This window comes from Chiroxiphia lanceolata, chromosome 5 (assembly GCF_009829145.1).
Source record: "Chiroxiphia lanceolata isolate bChiLan1 chromosome 5, bChiLan1.pri, whole genome shotgun sequence".
In the NCBI taxonomy this organism is placed as follows: Eukaryota; Metazoa; Chordata; class Aves; order Passeriformes; family Pipridae; genus Chiroxiphia; species Chiroxiphia lanceolata.
Window position 1 is genome coordinate 165,889 of NC_045641.1, and position 19,317 is coordinate 185,205.

General features: G+C 67.7%; 1 protein-coding gene across 1 annotated transcript; it reads left to right on the forward strand.

The window, feature by feature from the left end:
• Nucleotides 1-5,569: 5,569 nt before the first annotated feature.
• Nucleotides 5,570-15,898, forward strand: LOC116786762 (cadherin-related family member 5-like). Its single transcript, XM_032687717.1, has 16 exons — nt 5,570-5,627; nt 6,287-6,504; nt 7,008-7,067; nt 7,166-7,258; nt 8,584-8,670; nt 8,741-8,851; nt 9,891-10,061; nt 10,152-10,242; nt 11,278-11,384; nt 12,055-12,255; nt 12,975-13,109; nt 13,524-13,602; nt 13,972-14,171; nt 14,782-14,802; nt 15,443-15,508; nt 15,602-15,898. The coding sequence occupies exons 1-16, from the start codon at nt 5,570-5,572 to the stop codon at nt 15,896-15,898; spliced, it is 1,995 nt and encodes a 664-aa protein (XP_032543608.1).
• The last annotated feature ends 3,419 nt before the right edge of the window (nt 15,899-19,317 follow it).

A 19,317-nucleotide genomic window follows, 5' to 3' on the forward strand; every position in this document is an offset into this window, starting at 1 on the left:
CGGAGCTGCTTCCAGTCTCACTCTCGCGCTCCAAACACGGCTGACCCGGAGCCAGATTTGGGCCAGATTTGGTGCAAAGCCCCGCTCCAGTGGGAGCCCGGAGGGTCCCGGTTAAAGCCAAACATCCCCCGGTGGAGAGAGCGACGCCCAAACGAGGGCTGTGCTGAGAGGTCCTGGAGGAGCAGGGATGGGCCCCCTGCCCAGCAGTGCCGACTGTTCTGGGATGGAAATCACTGATCACGGTGGAACCCCAGCCCGGGGGTTTACTGGGGGTGAATCCAAACCCCGCGGTCCCGACGGATAGAGCCCCGGCCGAGGGTCCCTTCCCACGAGGCCCCACCGACCCCGAGGCCATGCAGGGTGAGACTTCTCCGTCTGAGCTGGAGAACGACAGGGAATTAGCACGGAACTCCTTCCCTGTGTGCACAAAGCTCAGGAATGGCAGCGGAGCAGGGCAGGGGACGGTGTGTCAGCGTTTTAACGGGAGGAGGGGTGACCATTCCGTGGGATGGGGCCCGGCCCTGCCGGAGCTGCTGAACACCTGCTGCCCATGGGAAAAAGGGAATGAATTCCTGGGTTTGCTTTGCTTGTGTGCAGAGCTTTTCCTTTCCCTACTAAACTGTCTTTATCTCAGCCCACGGGTTTTCCAGCTTTTCCCTCCCCGACTCCCTCCCTGATCCCGCTGATGGGGAGTGAGTGAGCGGCTGGAGGGGCTTGGGGGCTGCCTGGGGTGAAACCAGGACAACCTGATGGAGAAGGATTTGGGGGGAACACTCCTTTAGTGCCCTTTCCCTCGTGATTGTTGTTGTACAATGGTGAGGTGGCACCTGCTGGTGACGGAGACGCTCCTTCCCTTCGCCCAGGGCTGGGACAGCCACCCTGTCACCTTCTGGTGGTGCCTGTGGAGGGGGGGGATGAGGTCATCTCGTGGTTTTTTCCAAGCCAAACCAGTCTGGAATTCCACGATTCCATGATTCCATTTATGGCTGTTGTGGTTGTTGGGTGATGGATCAGGTTGTTGGGTGGCTTCGCCACCGTCAGAGGCTGAATTTGGGTGGGCAGCAGAACGTGCCCTCAGAGCCTCCTGGTGTCACCCTCGTGTGGGGTAAGTGCTGCTCAGCACCCCAAATTATGGCCTGCAGCCTTGGGATGGTTCCCACGCCCCAGGGCACAGGTTCAGCCAGGGAAGGAGCCCAGGTAATTACCCTGGGCCTCGTAATCACACCCAATTTACCCGGCACAAACAGCAGCAGCTCCTCCCCTGAGCCTCGAATAATGAACCCCCAAATTAGAAAGGGTGTTGTGGATGCCCCGGGGCTCTGGCACCTCACGCTGGGTGTTGATGGCAGGGGTTGCCAAAGGTACAATAATGGAAGTGGTCCTGGTTTTCACCAGTTTAGGGGATGATGGTTGGCTGGGCACCACCCACAGCCCAGAAGACACATCTGGCAGTGCAGATCACCCCCTTTGGGCCAGTCCAGTTAAGCCATTGATGAGACTCTGGTGCTCTGCCAACCCCCAGCACTCGCTTGGCCAACACTGGGATGGCCCCAAGCAGAGCTGGTGGCCCAACATGTCCAGCACCAGGTGACACTGCCTTGGTGGCACCAAGGGCTGTGAGATCCCACCCCCACGGTGGGCAGGGGCCATGGCACAGCCTGGGCCCTCCGGGTCTCAGTCTGAGAACTGAGCAGTCCTACAGGTGATGGGTGTGGGGACCCTGCTGGCCTGGACATGTTTGTGTCCTGATCAATGTGTCCTGATCAATGTGTCCTGATCAATGTGTCCTGATCAGTGTGTCCTGATCAATGTGTTCTGATCAATGTGTCCTGATCAGTGTGTCCTGATCTGTGTGTCCTGATCAGTGTGTCCTGATTGCTGTGTTCTGACTGGTGTGTCCTGTTTGGTGTGTCCAGTTCAGTGTGTTCTGATCAATGTTCCCTGATCGGTGTGTCCTGATCAGTCTCCTGATCAATATGTCCAGATCAATGTGTTCTGATCAATGTTTACTGATCAGCATGTCCTGATCAGTGTCTCCTGATCAATGTGTCCCGATCAGTGTGTCCTGGTCACTCTCCTGATTGGTGTGTCCTGCTCAGCATCAGAGAATCACAGAATCAGCTGGGTTGGAAGGGACCTCCGAGATCATCCAGCTCAACCCTTGATCCAACCCCGCCGTGGTTCCCAGCCCATGGCACTGATGCCACATCCAGTCTGTCCTTAAACACCTCCAGGGATGGAGAATCCACCCCCTCCCTGGGCAGCCCATTCCAATGGCTGAGCACCCTCTCTGGAAAGAAATTCTTCCTGATATCCAACCTAAACTTCCCCTGGCAGAGCTTAAGAATGTGTCCTGATCCATATCTCCTGATCCATGTGTCCTGATCAGCGTGTCCTGATTGGGGTCCAACAGCAGGAGGACGTGGAGCTGCTGGAGAGAGTCCAGAGGAGGGCACGGAGCTGCTGCCAGGGCTGGAGCTCCTCTGCTCTGGAGCCAGGCTGGGAGAGCTGGGGGGGTTCCCCTGGAGAAGAGAAGGCTCCAGGGAGAGCTGAGAGCCCCTGGCAGGGCCTAAAGGGGCTCCAGGAGAGCTGGAGAGGGACTGGGGACAAGGGCTGCCCTGTCCTCTCCCGCTCCTCCCCTGCGCCCACCCTGATGGAGAAGTTCAGTTTGTTATTGAAATAAAGTTTTCGTGTTCCCCACTAACCATGTTTTCAGCCCAATTCAGTCTCCTGTGCCAGGCAGGGACAGGACAGTCTGGGAGCATGACCTGGGTCTGCCCCTGCTTTGGGAGGAGACGAGGCTGGAGACGGGCAGGAGTGGGAAAAGTGATTTAATAAAGGAGCGGGGTAGCAACGGGAGCAGCTGGAGCAGGGAGTCCTGGAGCCACGAGGGCCGTGGAGGTGCCACAAACACACACACGGGTGTCACACACACACACACACACACACAGGTGTCACACACACACACAGGTGTCACACACACACACACACACACACACACAGGTGTCACACACACACACACAGGTGTCACACAGAGGTATCTCACACACACACACAGGTGTCACACACACACACAGGTGTCACACACACACACAGGTGTCACACACACACACACACACAGGTGTCACACACACACACACAGGTGTCACACAGAGGTATCTCACACACACACACACAGGTGTCACACACACACACAGGTGTCACACACACACACAGGTGTCACACACACACACACACACACACAGGTGTCACACACACACACACAGGTGTCACACAGAGGTATCTCACACACACACACACAGGTGTCACACACACACACAGGTGTCACACACACACACACACAGGTGTCACACAGAGGTATCTCACACACACACACACAGGTGTCACACACACACAGGTGTCACACACACACACAGGTGTCACACACACACACAGGTGTCACACAGAGGTATCACACACACACACACACAGGTGTCACACCGAGGTGTCACCCACACTCTCACCCCTGTTTTCCTGCCCGCACACACCTGTCCCCGCCCCCCCGGGCCCCCTCCCCGTGTCCCCTCCTCCCCCCACGGTTCATCCTCTTTGTCCCCAAAGCGGATTATGGCGGCGGCTCAGCGGGGACACACGAGTGTGCACGGGGAGGGGTCACACCTCTGGCACAGGGGGGTCACACTCCCCACAGGTGTGCACAGGGGGGTCACAGAGCCCCACAGGTGTGCACAGGGTTGTCACACTCCCCACAGATGTGCACAGGGTTGTCACACTCCCTATAGATGTGCACAGGGGGGTCACACTCCCCAGAGATGTGCACAGGGTTGTCACACAGCTTCAGAGATGTCCAGGGGGTGTGTGTCACACCTCTGACCGGGGGGGGGGGTCACATAACCCCAGACGTCTGCATGGGGGACTCACACCCCCTCACTGGTGCCAAGGGGGCACAGCCACCTGTGCGGGTGGTGCGGGCAGGGAACACCCCGGACAGGGGACACCCCAGACAGGGGACACCCCAGACAGGGGACACCCCAGACAAGGGACACCCCAGACAGGGGACACTCCGGACAGGGGACACTCCGGACAGGGGACACCCACAGGGAGCTGGGACAGCTCGGGTTGGGCGGGGCTGCAGGCACGGGGTGCCCCGGGCACGGGATAGCACAGGCACGGGATAGCACAGGCAGGGCTCCAGGGGGAGAAGGTGATGCAGGCAGGGCAGGCAGGGCAGGCAGGGGACAGGTGACACCTCCGGCAGCACAGGCAGGTGAGACCTCACAAAGCTCAGGTAGCGCAGGCAGGGACTGGTGCAGGCAGGTGATCCCCCGGGCAGGGCGTGCAGGGCAGGCAGGGCTCTGTGCAGGCAGGGATCTGTGCAGGCAGGGCTGAGGGCGGGGCAGCGGATACCCCAGGCAGGGCAGGGGCAGGCAGGTGATACCCAGGAGGTGCAGGCAGGCGATGCCCCAGGCCGGGCAGGTACGGGCAGGGCAGGCGATGCAGGCAGGGGCAGAGGCAGGGGCAGGGGCAGGGGCAGAGAGAGAGGCAGGGGCAGGGGCAGAGACAGAGGCAGGGGCAGGGGCAGGGCCAGGGGCAGGTACGGGCAGGGGCAGGTCCCAGGTCAGCCCCGCCCCTGGCCCCGCCCCCCGCTCTCGGCCCCGCCCCCGGCCCCCCCGCCCCCCCCGTCCCGCCGGGCCGGGGCAGCAGCGCCGGGGGCGGCGGCGCCGGGCAGGTACGGGGGGGCCGGGCAGGTACGGGGGGGCCGGGCACGACCGGGAGGGCGTTTGGGAGGGGGCCGCCGTCCCGGGGAAGGGGTCCCGCGGGGGCGCATCCCGGACACGGGGGTCTCCTGCCCGGGGGACGGGACGCACAGGGGCCGGGGGACACCCGGGGATCCGCAGGGTGGGGACCGGGGACCCCCCCGGCTCCGTCTCTGCCCCCCGACAGGGAGGGCGGTCCCGGGTGGGGCAGCATGAGAGACCCCCCCACCAACATCCCGGTGTCGTGGAGGGGTTGGGGTGGCAGATGGAGAGCGCCCCCGCCCTCACCTGCCCTAATTACCCGCCGCTAATTGGGGAGGGGGGGGCGCCATATGGCCCCCAGCCCCTGGGGCGGGGGCCTGGGGGAACCCTCCGCTGCAGCCCCCGTGGCGGGGGAGGGGGGCACAGTGTGGGGCGTGAGGGGGTACACGCGTGGGACCCGTGAGGGGGACACGGGGAGAACCCCCGGGGGACACGGGGAGGGGACACGGGGAGGGGACACGGGGGAGACACGGCTGTCCCACAGGGAGCGGTGCCGGTGAGACCCCCGGGCTGGGACAGGGACACCCTGGGGACACCCGCCGATAACAGGGAAGGGGACCCCGGGGATGGGGACCCGGGGAGGGGCCCGAGCGGGGTCACCCAAGCACGGGGGTCCCAGGGGAAGGAACCCCCGCGGCGGTGACAGCGCTGGGGCCCCGGGGGTGGCCGGCTGGCCGGACGCGGCGGTGGGGACGCGGGGCCGGGGGTGGCAGCCCCGCTCCTCCCTCCCCCGCTCCAGGCGCCCCCCGAGGTCCCCGTGTCCCCGTGTCCCCATGGCCGCGTCCTGCCCGGCGCTCCTGGCCGCCTGCCTGGCGCTGCACCTGGCCACAGGTGAGCACCTTGGGGCCACCTGGGGGACGGGGGACACCCGAGGGGGACACCGGGGCTGGGAGGGACCCGGCGGGAGGCTGGTGAGGACCTGGGGAGGGGGCGGTGGTGGTGGCAACCACGGGTGGTGTGGACCCAGATGATGGGGACACGGGGAGGGGACCCTGGGGGTGACAACCATGAGAGATGGGACCTCAGGGGGTGGGGACACAGGGGACCCTGTGGGGGGACCCAAAGATGTCACCTGAGTGCAGGACCACTGGAGGGAACAGCCCTTGGGGATGGGGACCGAGGGGTGGGGACACTGGGGGACACCAGTGACTCGGAGCTGGGAGTCCAGGGAGTGGGACAGGGATGATGGGGACGTGTGGGGACTGAGAGGGGGGAGTGGGGTTGGGGATGGAGATGTGGGGACACAGGGGCTGGGGACACGGGGGACCCTGGGATTGGGGTCACCAGGGAATAGGAACGTGGGCCATGGGGACCTGGAGTTGGGGGGCCAGGGAGGGGTATGTGGGTGACAGGGACCCATGAGGACCAAGGGGTGGGAGTGGAGGCCTTGGGGATGGAGATGTGGGGATGGGAACATGTGGACCACGGGGCTGGGGCCCCTGGTGGCCACACCCCCGGACACCGGTGTCCTTGTCCCCACGCGGGGCCAGCGCGGGGCGACGGGTGCAGCGGGTTCGGGAACCTGTTCACGGAGATCGCGGAGAACAGCGCCCACGGCAGCCTGGTGGCACGGCTGCCCCCGCCGGGGGACACGGGGGGCACGGGGGGGCTCCAGCTCTGCCTGGTGGGCACCGACGCCGCCTGGTTCTACCTGGACGGGCGCAGCCTCAGGCTCAACGTCTCGGACGGGCGGGCCCTGGACCGCGAGGTGATGCCTCCCCCTCCAGCCTTCCTGTGTCCATCAGGTGTCCATCCCTGTCCATCCTGCATCCATCCTGTGTCCACTGCACCCATCCCGTGTCCATCCTCCATCAGTTCTGTGTCCACCTCCCTCCATCCTCCCTCCATCCTCCCTCCATCATCCATCCATCCTCCCTCCATCCTCCCTCCATCATCCATCAATCCTCCATCCATCCTCCCTCCATCATCTATCCATCCTCCATCCATCCTCCTTCTTCTACCCATCCTGTATCCATCCTCCATCCATCCCAGGTCAGTCCCATGTCCATCCTCTATCCGTCTGTCCATCTTCCATCCACCCCATGTCCATCCTGTGTCCATCCATCCTGCAACCCCCTCTATCCCAGACCATCCTGCTCCACCCTCATCCATCCAGGACCCTCCTGCACCTGCCAGGTGGGCACTCTGGGGTGTCCCCATGGGGCACCCTCCGTGTCCTGCCATGTCCCTGCATGTCCCTTGTCCCCACAGGAACTGGAGTCCCCGGTGCTGATGGTGGCCCTGACCTGTGCCGAGGACGGCTCCTCCCCGGTACGGCCACGTGCCCTGGGGACCCCGGCAGGCTCTGGGGGTGGAGATGTGATCCCACCTTGGTCACTCCCCGTGTCACCCCTCCGTGCCCCTGGCAGGTCGAGTTCCGGATCATCGTCCAGGTCCTCAATGAGAATGACAACCGGCCCCACTTCCAGGGGGCCACTGTCCTCACCCACAACGTCAGCGAGGTGACAGTGACACCGGGGCCGTGGGGACTGGGGGGTCATGGGTATGGTCGTGGTGGCAGGGGCAGGGAAGGGCACCAGGACAGGGGTGGTCATGGTGTGGCTTGGGACAGGGATGGTCAGGGGTGGGAACAGGGATGGCCATGTGTGTGGATTTGGGGGACAGGGATGGTCAGGGTCATGGTGACAGTGCCAGGGACGGGTGCTGGCAGGGGCACAGCTGTGAGCGTGGATTGGGGATGGGGACTGGATGGTCACGGTGACAGTGACAGGGATAAGCACCAGGACAGAGGTGGCTGTGGGCATGGACTGGGGACAGGGGCAGGGCAGGGATGGTCGGGATCTTGGGCACAGGGACAGGAAGGGCACTGGGACAGTGCTGGGGACAGGGACAGGTAGGGTCACAGTCATGGGCACGGGGACAGAGGTGGGGACAGGGACAGCGCTGGCCGTGGGTGCAGGGACAGGGGCAGGAGTGGGGAGAGTGGGGATGGGGACAGGGCTGGGCCTGGGAGAAGGGGGAGTGCCCAGGAGGGACGGGGACACCCAAGAGAGAATGAGAACACCCAAGAGGAGATGGGGACACCCAAAAGGGGACGGGGACACCTGGGAGGGACGGGGACATCGAGGAGGGATGAGGATATCGAGGAGGGATGGGGACATCGAGGAGGGATGGGGACATCGAGGAGGGATGGGGATACCCCAGGAGAGGACAAAGGACACCTGGGAGAGACGGGGACTCCATGAGGAATGGGGACACCCAGGAGGGATGGGGGCATGGAGAAGTAGGAATGGGGACACAGGGTGTGTTCAGGGGTGCCAGGGTCACTGGGGGACCCCCTGGTGGCCCCCGTGGGGCAGCTGGCACTGGTGCACTTGGTGGTGTTCAGCACCAGAGGTGTTTGGGGGTGCTGGGGGTGTGGTTGGGGACCCTAGGAGGTGTTTGGGTGTGCCAGGGGTGTGTTCAGGGGTGCCAGGGGTGTGCCTGGAGGTACTGGGGGTGTTTGGGGGTGCCAGGGGTGTGGTTGGGGATTGCAGGGGGCATTTGGAGGTAATGGGGGTGTTTGGGGGTACCAGGGGGTGTTTAGGGTACTGGGGGTGTTTGGGGGTACCAGGGTGTGTTTGGGGTACTGGGGGTGTTTGGGGGTGCCAGGGGTGTGTTTGGGGTTACCAGGGGCTGTTTGGGGGTGCCGGGGGTGTTTGGGGGTGCCGGGGGGTGTGTTTGGGGTTACCAGGGGCTGTTTGGGGGTACCAGGGGCTGTTTGGGGGTACCGGAGGTGTTTGGGGGTGCCGGGGGGTGCTGGGGCTCCCCGGTGACCCCCCGGCAGCTGGCGCCGGTGCACTCGGTGGTGTTCAGCGCCCAGGCGGAGGACGCGGACGGGGACACGCTCATGTACGTCATCGACACGGCCTCGGTGAGCGGGGGCGGGGGCGCGCGGGGGGGCCCGGGGCCATCTGCCGGGCTGACCGACCCCCCCTCCCCAGCCCGACGCCCGATTCTTCCGCATCGACCTCCCCAACAGCGGGCGCGTCGTGCTGGCCAGAGCCCTCGACTTCGAGAGCCGGCGGCACCTCGAGGTGGTGGTCACGGCCGTGGTGAGACCCCAGGCACCCCCCGGGGGCCTCGTGTGGGACCTCCGCCCGTGGGAGCCCTTTTTGTGGGACCCCCGCCCTCGGGACCCCCACCCTCGGGACCCCCCCCACCAGACCCTGACTGTGGACCCTGATGTGGGATCCCCACTTGTGGGACCCTGATGTGGGACTCTCACACGGGACCCCTACCCGCGGGCCCCCTGCCCACTGCCCTGGACGGGGCCCTGGCACCCACCCCACAGCCCTGTGTCCCCCCTGAGCGTCCCCTCGTGTCCCCGCCAACTCCCCCCCACGTCCACGGAGCCCCCCGGCCGTGGGTCTGGGGTCCTCGCACCCACCCCACCTCCTGAGTGTCCCCCACGCCCAGCCCGGCCGTGCTGTGGTACGGGTGGGTCGCACAGGTGGGGGTGTCCCCCCGCCCCGCCGCCCGTCCCGGCCGGTGCCGCTAATTGGGGGTGACGTGATCCCGTCACCTGCCCTCAATCCCCCTCATTTCCTTAATGGGCCACCTGTGCCCACCCCCCCCCCGCCAGCGGCACCGCGGGGGGGCCCCGCCCCCGCCCCTCCCCCACCCCGCCCATCACCCCCACCCCGGCACCCCCGGTACCCCCGGCACCCCCACCCCGCGATGGGAACGCGGGGGGACCCCACGGCCTCGGGCTGCAGCCCCCGCTCCTGCCTGGGGCCTCCTTTCCGTGGGGGTCCCTGTACCCTGAGGGTCTCTGTGCCCTGGGGTGTCCCCTTTCCATCAGGGTCCCTGTCCCTGGGGTGTCCCCGTGCCCTGGGGGTCCCTGTGCCTGTGGGATCACCCCCTTCCATGGGGGGCTGTGTCCCATGGAGGTCCCTGTACCGTGCGGGTCCCTGTCCCTGGAGGTCCCTGCTCTCTGAGGGTCCTGTCCCTGGGGTGTCCCCATGCTCTGGGGGTGCCGGTCCCTTGGGGGTCCCGCTCCCTGGGGTGTCCCCGTGCCTGGGGGGTCCCTGTCCCTGTCCGTGCAGCCCCCAGCAGGTTTTGGGGTGCCCGTGCCCCCCTTTTCCCCGGCAGGAGATGAACACCCGGGAGCGGTTCAACGCCTCTGCCCGGGTGCGGGTGAACGTGCTGGACGGGGACGATCAGTACCCGCAGTTCCTGCCCTGCACCCCCCGCGCCCCCCACGGCCCCCACGTCTGCACCAGCCCCGTCTACACCGCCAACGTCACCGAGGGGCAGCTCCAGGTGGGACGCGGCACCGCGGTGACGCTGCGGGGGGCTGGGGGGGTCCCACGGGCTCGGCCGGACACCCCCGTGTCCTCTCCGTGTCCCCAGGAGGGTCCCCTGAGCTTCAGCCCCGGCGCCGTCTACGCAGAGGATGGGGACAGGGGGCTGCGGGCGGCCATCACCTACTCCCTGCTGGCAGGTGAGGGGGACGGGGGACAGGGATATGGGACCGGGACACGGGACAGGGACATGGGACAGGGACATGGGACAGGGGGCTGCGGGACAGGGACATGGGACAGGGGGCTGCGGGGGCCATCACCTACTCCCTGCTGGCAGGTGAGGGGGACGGGGGACAGGGACACGGGGACAGGGACATGGGGGGACAAGGACATGGGGACAGGGACACGGGACAGGGACATGGGACAGGGGGCTGCGGGGGCCATCACCTACTCCCTGCTGGCAGGTACCGGGGACGGGGGGACAGGGAGGGACAGGGGGCAGGACACACAGACACGGGTGGGCAGGGACACGGGGACACGGGTGGGCAGAGGTGACCACAGTGCCCAAAAAGGTTCACGGGGCCGGTGCCCCTCTGTGTCCCCCAGTCCCTGGCAGTGCCGGGGGTCCCCATGGGGGCGTGGTGGGTGTCTGTGCCAGGGGAGGGGTCCCCATTGCAGGGGGGGGTGTCTGCCAGGGGTCCCCCTGCCCCAGGGGTCCGAGGCAGCACAATCCGATTGCCGGGTCCACTGGAGCCCCGCAGGTGCGAATTAAATAAAGGGATTGAGCTGGGGGGCCCTAATCCACCCCCCCCCTCCCCGGCGCAGGGCGGCTGCAGGGGGACCGGGGGTGCACCCAAGGGTGTTCCGGCACCAGAGGGGTTAAACTCCCCCTCCTGGGGCTCAAAGGGTTGATAAGGCCCCCCCCGAGGGTACCACCCCCCAGAATAAGGGAGGAGTCCTTCCCCCCCTGAAGGTTCAGGAGTGAACGGGGGACGCACATGGGGGGACATTGCGGCCCCTCCCGCGGGGATGCCCCGGGGGGAGTTTCCCACAGTGCCCCGGGGCAGGGGGTGGGTGGGGGGTCCTGACGATGGGTGGGGTGTCGGTGGGGTGGGTGGAAGGTCCTGGCGATGGGTGGGGTGTCCGTGGGGTGGGTGGGGGGTCCTGGCGATGGGTGGGGTGCCCGGGGGTGGGTGGAGGGGTGCCGGGGGTCTCCATCTCTGTGCCCCCCCCAGGCCAGGAGAGCGGCCGGTTCCACATCGACAACGTGACCGGGGCCATCACGCTGCTGCGGGCGGTGGAGAGCAGCCGCCTGACCCCCGAGATCTGCCTCAGCGTCATGGTGGGGAGGGGGGCACGGGGGGCACGGGGAGGAGATCGGGGTCCAGGGCGATGGAGGGTCTTGCAGAGATGGAGAAACACAAGATGGGGGTCCCTGGGGAGATGGGGGGACCCAAGAAAATGGGGGTCCCCACAGAAATTGGGGTCCCTGAGGAGATGGGGGAACCCAAGAAAATGGGGTCCCCACAGAAATTGGGGTCCCTGAGGAGATGGGGGAACCCAAGAAAATGGGGTCCCCACAGAAATTGGGGTTCCTGGGGAGATGGGGAGACCCAAGAAAATGGGGTCGTCACAGAAATTGGGGTCCCTGAGGAGATGGGGAGACCCAAGAAAATGGGGGTCCTCACAGAAATTGGGGTCCCTGAGAAGATGGGGGGACCCAAGAAAATGGGGTCCCCACAGAAATTGGGGTTCCTGGGGAGATGAGGGAACCCAGGAAAATGGGGTTCCCCAGGGTGATGGGCGGCCCCGGGCAGATGAGGATCCCCGGGATGGTGGGAGCTGCCCAGGGCGGCCCCCGTGGGTGCAGGAGCCCGGTGGCAGCGGGTGAGACCTGAGTGTCCCCCTGTGTCCCCCGTGTCCCACCTGTGTCCCCCATTCCACCCCGCCGTGTCCCCCCGTGTCCCCCCGTGTCCCGCTGTGCCCCCCCCTCCCCCCGTGTGTGCCCCCAGGCCTCCCAGGTGAACGACCCCTCCAAGTACGCGGTGGCTCGGGCCCTGGTGCGGGTGCTGGCCCCGAACCGGCACCCGCCGCGCTTCCCCCGCGCCCGCTACCGCGCGTTCGTGCCCGCGGCCCCGCGCCGCGCCGCGCTGCTCCTCACCTTCGGCGGGCAGGTGCTCGCCCTGCGCGCTCACGACCCCGACTTCCCCGAGGTGAGCGCGGGGGGCGGGCAGGGGCCTGGGAAGGGGTACAGAGAGGGAGGCAGGTAGGGGCAGGGATGTGGGCAGAAGGCTCAGGTTGGGATGCAGGTAGAGGCAGGCAGGGGGCAGGCAGGGGGTGGGGCGTGGTACAGGTAGGATGCAGGTGGGATATAGGGAGGGATGAGGGTGGGATGTAGGGAGGGATGAGGGTGGGATGTAGGGAGGGATGAGGGTGGGATGTAGGGAGGGGTGAGGGCAGGGATGCAGGGAGGGGTGAGGGCAGGGATGCAGGGAGGGATGAAGGTGGGATGCAGGGACGGATGAGGGTGGGATGCAGGGACGGATGAGGGTGGGATGCAGGGAGGGATGTGGGCAGGGATGCAGGGAGGGATGTAGACAGGGATGCAGGGAGGGATGTAGACAGGGATGCAGGGAGGGATGAGGGCAGGGATGCAGGGAGGGATGTGGGCAGGGATACAGGGAGGGATGTGGGCAGGGATGCAGGGAGGGATGAAGATGGGATGCAGGGAGGGATGAGGGTGGGATGCAGGGAGGGATGTGGGCAGGGATGCTGGAGGGGATGCAGGTGAGGGTGCAGACGAGGTGAAGGCAGGGGGACAGGCAGGGGATGAGTGGGGAACACAGGTAGGAAATGCAGGCAGGAGTGTGGGCAGCGACACAGGCAGGGGGTGAGGGCAGGGTGCAGGCAGGGCCTGACCCCCACCCCGCAGGGGGTGAACCCCCAGGTGCGTTACACCCTGAGCCCCAGCGCCAACCAGAGCCAGCAGCTCTTCCAGGTGATGCCCAACGGGCTCCTGGTGGCCCAGGTGGACCAGCTGAGACCTGGGCAGAGCTACCACCTGAAGGTGGGTGTGGGGGGGGCACGGGGGGCTGGGGGTCATCGGGGGCACATTTGGGGGATGGAGGGACTGAGGGGCACAGGGGGATGGGGGATATGGGGAGCAGGGGGGCACTGGGGGGGCAGGGGAGGCTGGGGGACAGGGCGGCTGGGCTTACTGGAGAGGCACGGGGGGCTGAGGGTTGTGGGCACCGGGGGGGCACCGGGAGCTGGGAGGCACCAGGGAGGGGACATGAGGGGGACACAGAGGGCACTGGGGCTGGGGGGCACATCCGTGTCCCCTGGTGTGTTCCTCAGTGCCACAGCCATGTCCTCCCATGTCTCCCCGGTGTCACTGCTGTGTCCCCCCCGTCCCCTCCATGTCCCCCCCGTCCCCTCCATGTCCCCCCCGTCCCCTCCATGTCCCCCCGTGCCCCCGCAGGTGCTGGCGCGGGACGAGGAGTCGGGCGAGACCTCGAACACGACGGTGGAGCTGGAGGTGCTGTGGCCGGGGCAGGCGGGTACGGACGGGGGTGACCCCCGGGGAACGCTCCAGGGACCCCTCCGTGAGACCCTCCCCGTTCCGCGGCACCAGGACACTCTCCCAGGGACCCCCTCAGGGACCCCCTGCCCCCCAGTGATGGGGTGCCCCCAGCTGCCCCGAGCCCCTCGGCGTTGTGCCCCCCAGGGATGGAGTTTTCCCCCAGTCCCCCCCGGTGATGGGATCTCCTCCCACCCCCCTCTCTGTGCCCCCCCCCGTTGATGTTCCCTGTCCCCCGACGTGCCCCCCCTACCCCGCAGCCCCCCGGGACCCCGCGGAGCCCCTCCCGGGGATGCGATGGGGTCCTCCCCGTGTGCCCCCGCTGCTGACGCGTGTCCCTGTCCCGCAGCCCCCCGGGATCCCTCGGAGCCCCCCCCCGCGCGGGGCGCGGTGACGGCGGCGGCTCTGGCGGGGGGGTTGGGGGCGCTGCTCCTGCTCGGGGCCTTCCTCCTCCTCCTCCTCCTCGCCCTGCGCGCGCGGCGGAGGCGGCGGCGGCAGCAGCGAACGGCGGACAGGGCAGCGCTGGCCATCGAGAAGCACCCCAACGTGGTAGGGGCCCCCCAGCACCCCCTCCGGGCCCCCCTGCACCCCCCGACCTGCCCCCCGCGCTCCCAAGGCGCCCCCGTGCCTCAGAGCCACCCTCAACCCCTCTTGCACTCCAACCCCCCGTGGACCCCCGGCTCTCCCCAAACCCCCCCCCCAGCCCCAAACCGTCCGCATCCCACCCTCCCCTGCGACCTCAGAACCCTCCTCAGCCCCTCCCTCATCCCTGGACCTGCCTCCGAACCCCCAAACCTCCCCCAGCTCCGCCCGGCACCCCCAAAGCCCCTCCCGACCCCCAAACCCGGCCCGTTCCCCCCGGTGCCAGAACTGCGGGGGGACAGACGGATGAAAAGGGGGCACTGGGGGCTGGGAGGGGGCTGGGAAGGGGGTCCCCGGTTTGGGGGGTTGTGGGAAGGGGTCCTGGGTCGGGGGGGCTGGAGGAAGGGAGTCCCGGGTCAGGGGAGCTGGGAAGAGGGGTCCCCCGGTTTGGGGGACGGGGGAAAGGGGGTCCCGGGTGTGGGGAACTGGGAAGAGGGGCCCCCCGGTTTAGGGGCTGGGAAGAGGGAGCCCCCCGTGCCTCAGTCTCCCCAGCTGACCCCCCCCTTCCCCCCCACAGAGCCTGAGGTGGTTCCAGCCGGTGAGTGGGGGGGGGGAGACCCCCGGGGGGATTGGGGACCCCCCAGAAAGGTGCTGGCAGAGGCAGAGTCAACCCGCCCTGACCCCCCCAAAGGGGGTCCCTGTGCCGGGGGGGTCTCGTTAGGCGGGCTCCCACTAGGAGGGGTCCCGTGGGTTGTGTCGGGGTGCTGGGCAGCAATTGGGGTGCTGGGGGGGGGGTCCCACTGGAGAGGGTCGGGATGCTGGGGGGGTTCCTATGGGGGGGTCCCTGTGCTGGTCCCGGGGGGCGAGGTCGGGGTGATGGGGCTCCAAGGGGGGTGTCCTTGCACTGGGCGGTCCCGGGGGAGAAATGGGGTGCTGGGGAGGCACTGGGGTGCTGAAGGGGTCCCATGGGGGGTCAGAGTGTTGGGGGGGTCCCATGGAGTGGCCCCCGTGCCGGGCAGGGTGCTGGGGGATCCCTGTGCAAGGCAGAGCTCCCTGGGCTGGGCAGGGTTTGCAGTACTGGGGGGTCCAGGGAGGGACTCATGGGGGGTCCTTGTGCTGGGGGGGGGCGGGATCCTATGGGGGAGGTCGGGGTGCTGCGGGGGTGTCCCACTGGGGGGTCCCTGTGCTGGGGGCGTGTCCCATGGGCCCCCCTGACCCCTCTGCCCCCCCCCTCGCAGGTCCAAGCCGGCAAGTCCCCCCCGAGCCCCCCCAGGCTCTACTACCCCAACGAGGGGTACAGCGAGGTGGGCGAGGTCCCCCCCCCCCCCCCCCCCCCCCCCCCCCCCCCCCCCCCCGCGCCCCCGCCCCCCCCCCCCCCCCCCCCCCCCAAACCACAGGCCAACTCCGTGGGGCGGCCGGGGGGAGTTTCCCCCGGGGGGGGCTCCCCGGGAGGGTCCCCGCCTCCCACCCCCGCCAGCCCCAGCCCCCCCCGCGCCCCCAGCCCGGGCGAGGTCTCGGGGGGCCCCGCGGAGGTTGGGGGGAGCCCCACGCCGGGGGGGCGGCGGGGGGGGACCCTGGGGGTGCTGCCGGCGCTGGAGGAGGTGAGCGAGGAGAGCCTGGAGGAGGGGCCGGGGGGGGACCCCCGAGTGCCCCCCCCGCTGCTGCAGCTGCTCGAGGACTCCATCGAGTGCTGAGGGGGGCGGGGGGGGCGCGGGGCGGCGGCTGCTGGAGCGGAACAACAATAAAGAGCTGGAGAGACCCCGATGGGCACTGGGAGGGGCACGGCCCCCAGAGCCGATCCCCTGGGGGTGCACTGGGAGCGACTGGAGAGGCACCGGGATGCATGGGGGGGACACTGGGAGGGCCACAGCTCTCAGACCGTGTCCTCTGGGATGGCACTGGTGGGACTGGAGGGGCCCTGCAATGCACTGGGGAGGGCTCAGCCCCCACTCGGTCCCCTGCAGGGGCACTGGGAGGAACTGGGATACACTGGGAGCGCTGAGTGGGGCCGGGGGCTGCCCTGGGGGTCAGTGGGTTGCACTGGGGGTCACTGGGCTGCCCTGGGGGTCACTGGGCTGCACTGGGGGTCACTGGATGCTCTGGGGGTCACTGGGCTGCACTGGGGTCACTGGGATGCCCTGGGGGTCACTGGGGTGCACTGAGGGTCACTGGGCTGCCCTGGGGGTCACTGGGATGCCCTGGGGGTCACTGGGCTGCACTGGGGGTCACTGGGCTGCACTGGGGGTCACTGGGATGCCCTGGGGGTCACTGGGATGCACTGGGGTCACTGGGCTGCACTGGGGGTCACTGGGATGCACTGGGGGTCACTGGGATGCCCTGGGGGTCACTGGGCTGCACTGGGGTCACTGGGATGCCCTGGGGGTCACTGGGGTGCACTGAGGGTCACTGGGATGCCCTGGGGGTCACTGGGCTGCACTGGGGGTCACTGGGATGCACTGGGGGTCACTGGGATGCCCTGGGGTCACTGGGATGCCCTGGGGGTCACTGGGCTGCACTGGGGTCACTGGGCTGCCCTGGGGGTCACTGGGATGCTCTGGGGTCACTGGGCTGCCCTGAGGGTCACTGGGCTGCACTGGGGGTCACTGGGATGCACTGGGGGTCACTGGGCTGCACTGGGGTCACTGGGCTGCCCTGGGGGTCACTGGGATGCACTGGGGTCACTGGGCTGCCCTGGGGGTCACTGGGCTGCACTGGGGTCACTGGGATGCACTGGGGTCACTGGGCTGCCCTGGGGGTCACTGGGCTGCCCTGGGGGTCACTGGGATGCACTGGGGTCACTGGGCTGCACTGGGGTCACTGGGCTGCCCTGGGGGTCACTGGGATGCACTGGGGTCACTGGGATGCCCTGGGGGTCACTGGGATGCACTGGGGTCACTGGGCTGCACTGGGGTCACTGGGATGCCCTGGGGGTCCCTGGGCTGCACTGGGGTCACTGGGCTGCCCTGGGGGTCACTGGGATGCACTGGGGTCACTGGGCTGCACTGGGGGTCACTGGGATGCACTGGGGGTCACTGGGATGCACTGTAGTCACTGGGATGCACTGGGGGTCACTGGGCTGCACTGGGGTCACTGGGATGCACTGGGGTCACTGGGATGCACTGGGGGTCACTGGGATGCCCTGGGGGTCACTGGGATGCACTGGGGGTCACTGGGATGCTCTGGGGTCACTGGGCTGCCCTGGGGGTCACTGGGCTGCACTGGGGTCACTGGGATGCACTGGGGGTCACTGGGATGCACTGGGGGTCACTGGGATGCACTGGGGGTCACTGGGCTGCACTGGGGTCACTGGGATGCACTGGGGGTCACTGGTTCGCGCTGGAGGCGTCACCAGTTGTCACTGGTTCGCGGGGGGGGTCACTGGGGTGCACTGGTTGTCACTGGGGGGGTCCCGGCCCCTCCGCGCGCCCCCACGTGGCGTTTCCCGCGCTCCCTCCCCGTGGCCACGCCCACACGGGGCGGGTCCTCCATGACCACGCCCCTTAAAGGCGCCGCGTCCCTTAAGCGGCCCCTACCCTGCGGTGCCCACACTGGGGGTGGACCGTGGGGTCCCGTGGGTGCTGTGGGGACCCCGTGGGTGCCGTGAGGTCCCCGTGCCCCGCGGGGGGTGGGTGCGTGGCCTTTGGGTGCCACGGGGGTTCCTGGGCGGAGCGTCTTGGGGTTCCCCGGGTGCCCCGGGAGTCCCCTGGAGGTCCCATGGGAGCTATGGGGGTCCCTTGGGGGGCTGCCCTTCCCCCACGCGTGACCCCGTGGCCGTGGGCGGCCCCTGCTAAGAGGCTTGTGCGGGAGTTGGGCGTTAATCCCCGGGGTCACCGGCACCGTGTCACCGGCACCGTCCTGGCTCCGCCGGCACGGCTGCGGGGGCACAACCCCTGCGGGGGACACAAACCCCGCGGGGGACACAACCCCTGCGGGGGACAAAAACCCCACGGGGGACAAAAACCCCACGGGGGACAAAAACCACACAAGGGACACAAAACCCCACGTGGGACACAAACTCCATGGGGGACACGGCACTCGGGACACAAACTCCGCGGGTGACACTCCCAGTGAAGCTCTGGAGGGCACTGGGACAACCGGGTGCACTGGGAACGTTGGGAAGCACTGGGGCACGTTGGGCTGTACTGGGTCCATCGGCTGTGCTGGGAGCACTGGAGCATACTGGGATGTGCTGGGAGCACTGGGGTGTGCTGGGCTCACTGGCTGTACTGGGAGCACTGGGATGTGCTGGGAGCACTGGGGTGTGCTGGGTTCACTGGCTGTACTGGGAGCACTGGGGTGTGCTGGGAGAACTGGGAGCGTGGTGTACTGGTTTGTACTGGGATCGCCGAGGTGCACTGGGAGCACTGGGGTGTCCCGGGACAACTGGGTGCACTGGGAGGAGTGTGATGTACTGGGATGTGTTGGGGCATTCTAGGCTGCACTGGGAACGCTGGGAACGCTGTTTACTGGGAGCACTGGAAACACTGAAGAGCACTGGGGCACACCAGGCTGCACTGGGAGCACTGGGATGTACTGGGGTGTACTGGAATGCACTGGATGTACTGGGGCATTCTAGGCTGCACTGGGAGCACTGGGAACACGGTGTACTGTCGGGTACTGGAACACCAAGGCTTACTGGGATGTACTGGCAGAACTGGCAGAGTGCACTGGGTTATGCCAGGAACACTGGGACACACTGGGATACCTGGGTTATACTGGTTTATACTGGGAACGCTGGGTGGAGCAGCACGGCCCCCCCATTACCCATCCCCCCCCAAATCCCCCCTTAATCCCGGTCGCGCTAATCCCCGGCAGCTGCCGCGGCTGCAAATGGCCCGGGGGGGGGGGGACACACGCCACGACCCCCCCACGACCCTCCCACGAACCCCCCACGACCCCCTCGTGCCGCGTTCCCACGCGTGTCCCTCCCCCGCTGTTTGGGAGGAGCTGGAAGTGCGACTCCCCCCCCTCCCGCTGCCCCGGGGGGGGCTCAGGGGGATTGGAGGGGGGGGACACACACACACGAGCCCCCCGTGTCCCCCTCACCCCACTCTGGCTCCCCCACGCCCCCCCGCGTGCCTCAGTTTCCCCCGTGTCGGGACCGAGCCCCCCC

Bases quoted from the DNA above. Each gene is read 5' to 3' on its own strand.
- LOC116786762 (XM_032687717.1), top strand. From the start codon at position 5,570: ATGGCCGCGTCCTGCCCGGCGCTCCTGGCCGCCTGCCTGGCGCTGCAC. The intron at 12,256-12,974 runs GTGAGCGCGGGG...CCCACCCCGCAG, and splicing joins ACGACCCCGACTTCCCCGAG to GGGGTGAACCCCCAGGTGCG. The intron at 14,172-14,781 runs GTAGGGGCCCCC...TCCCCCCCACAG, and splicing joins TCGAGAAGCACCCCAACGTG to AGCCTGAGGTGGTTCCAGCC.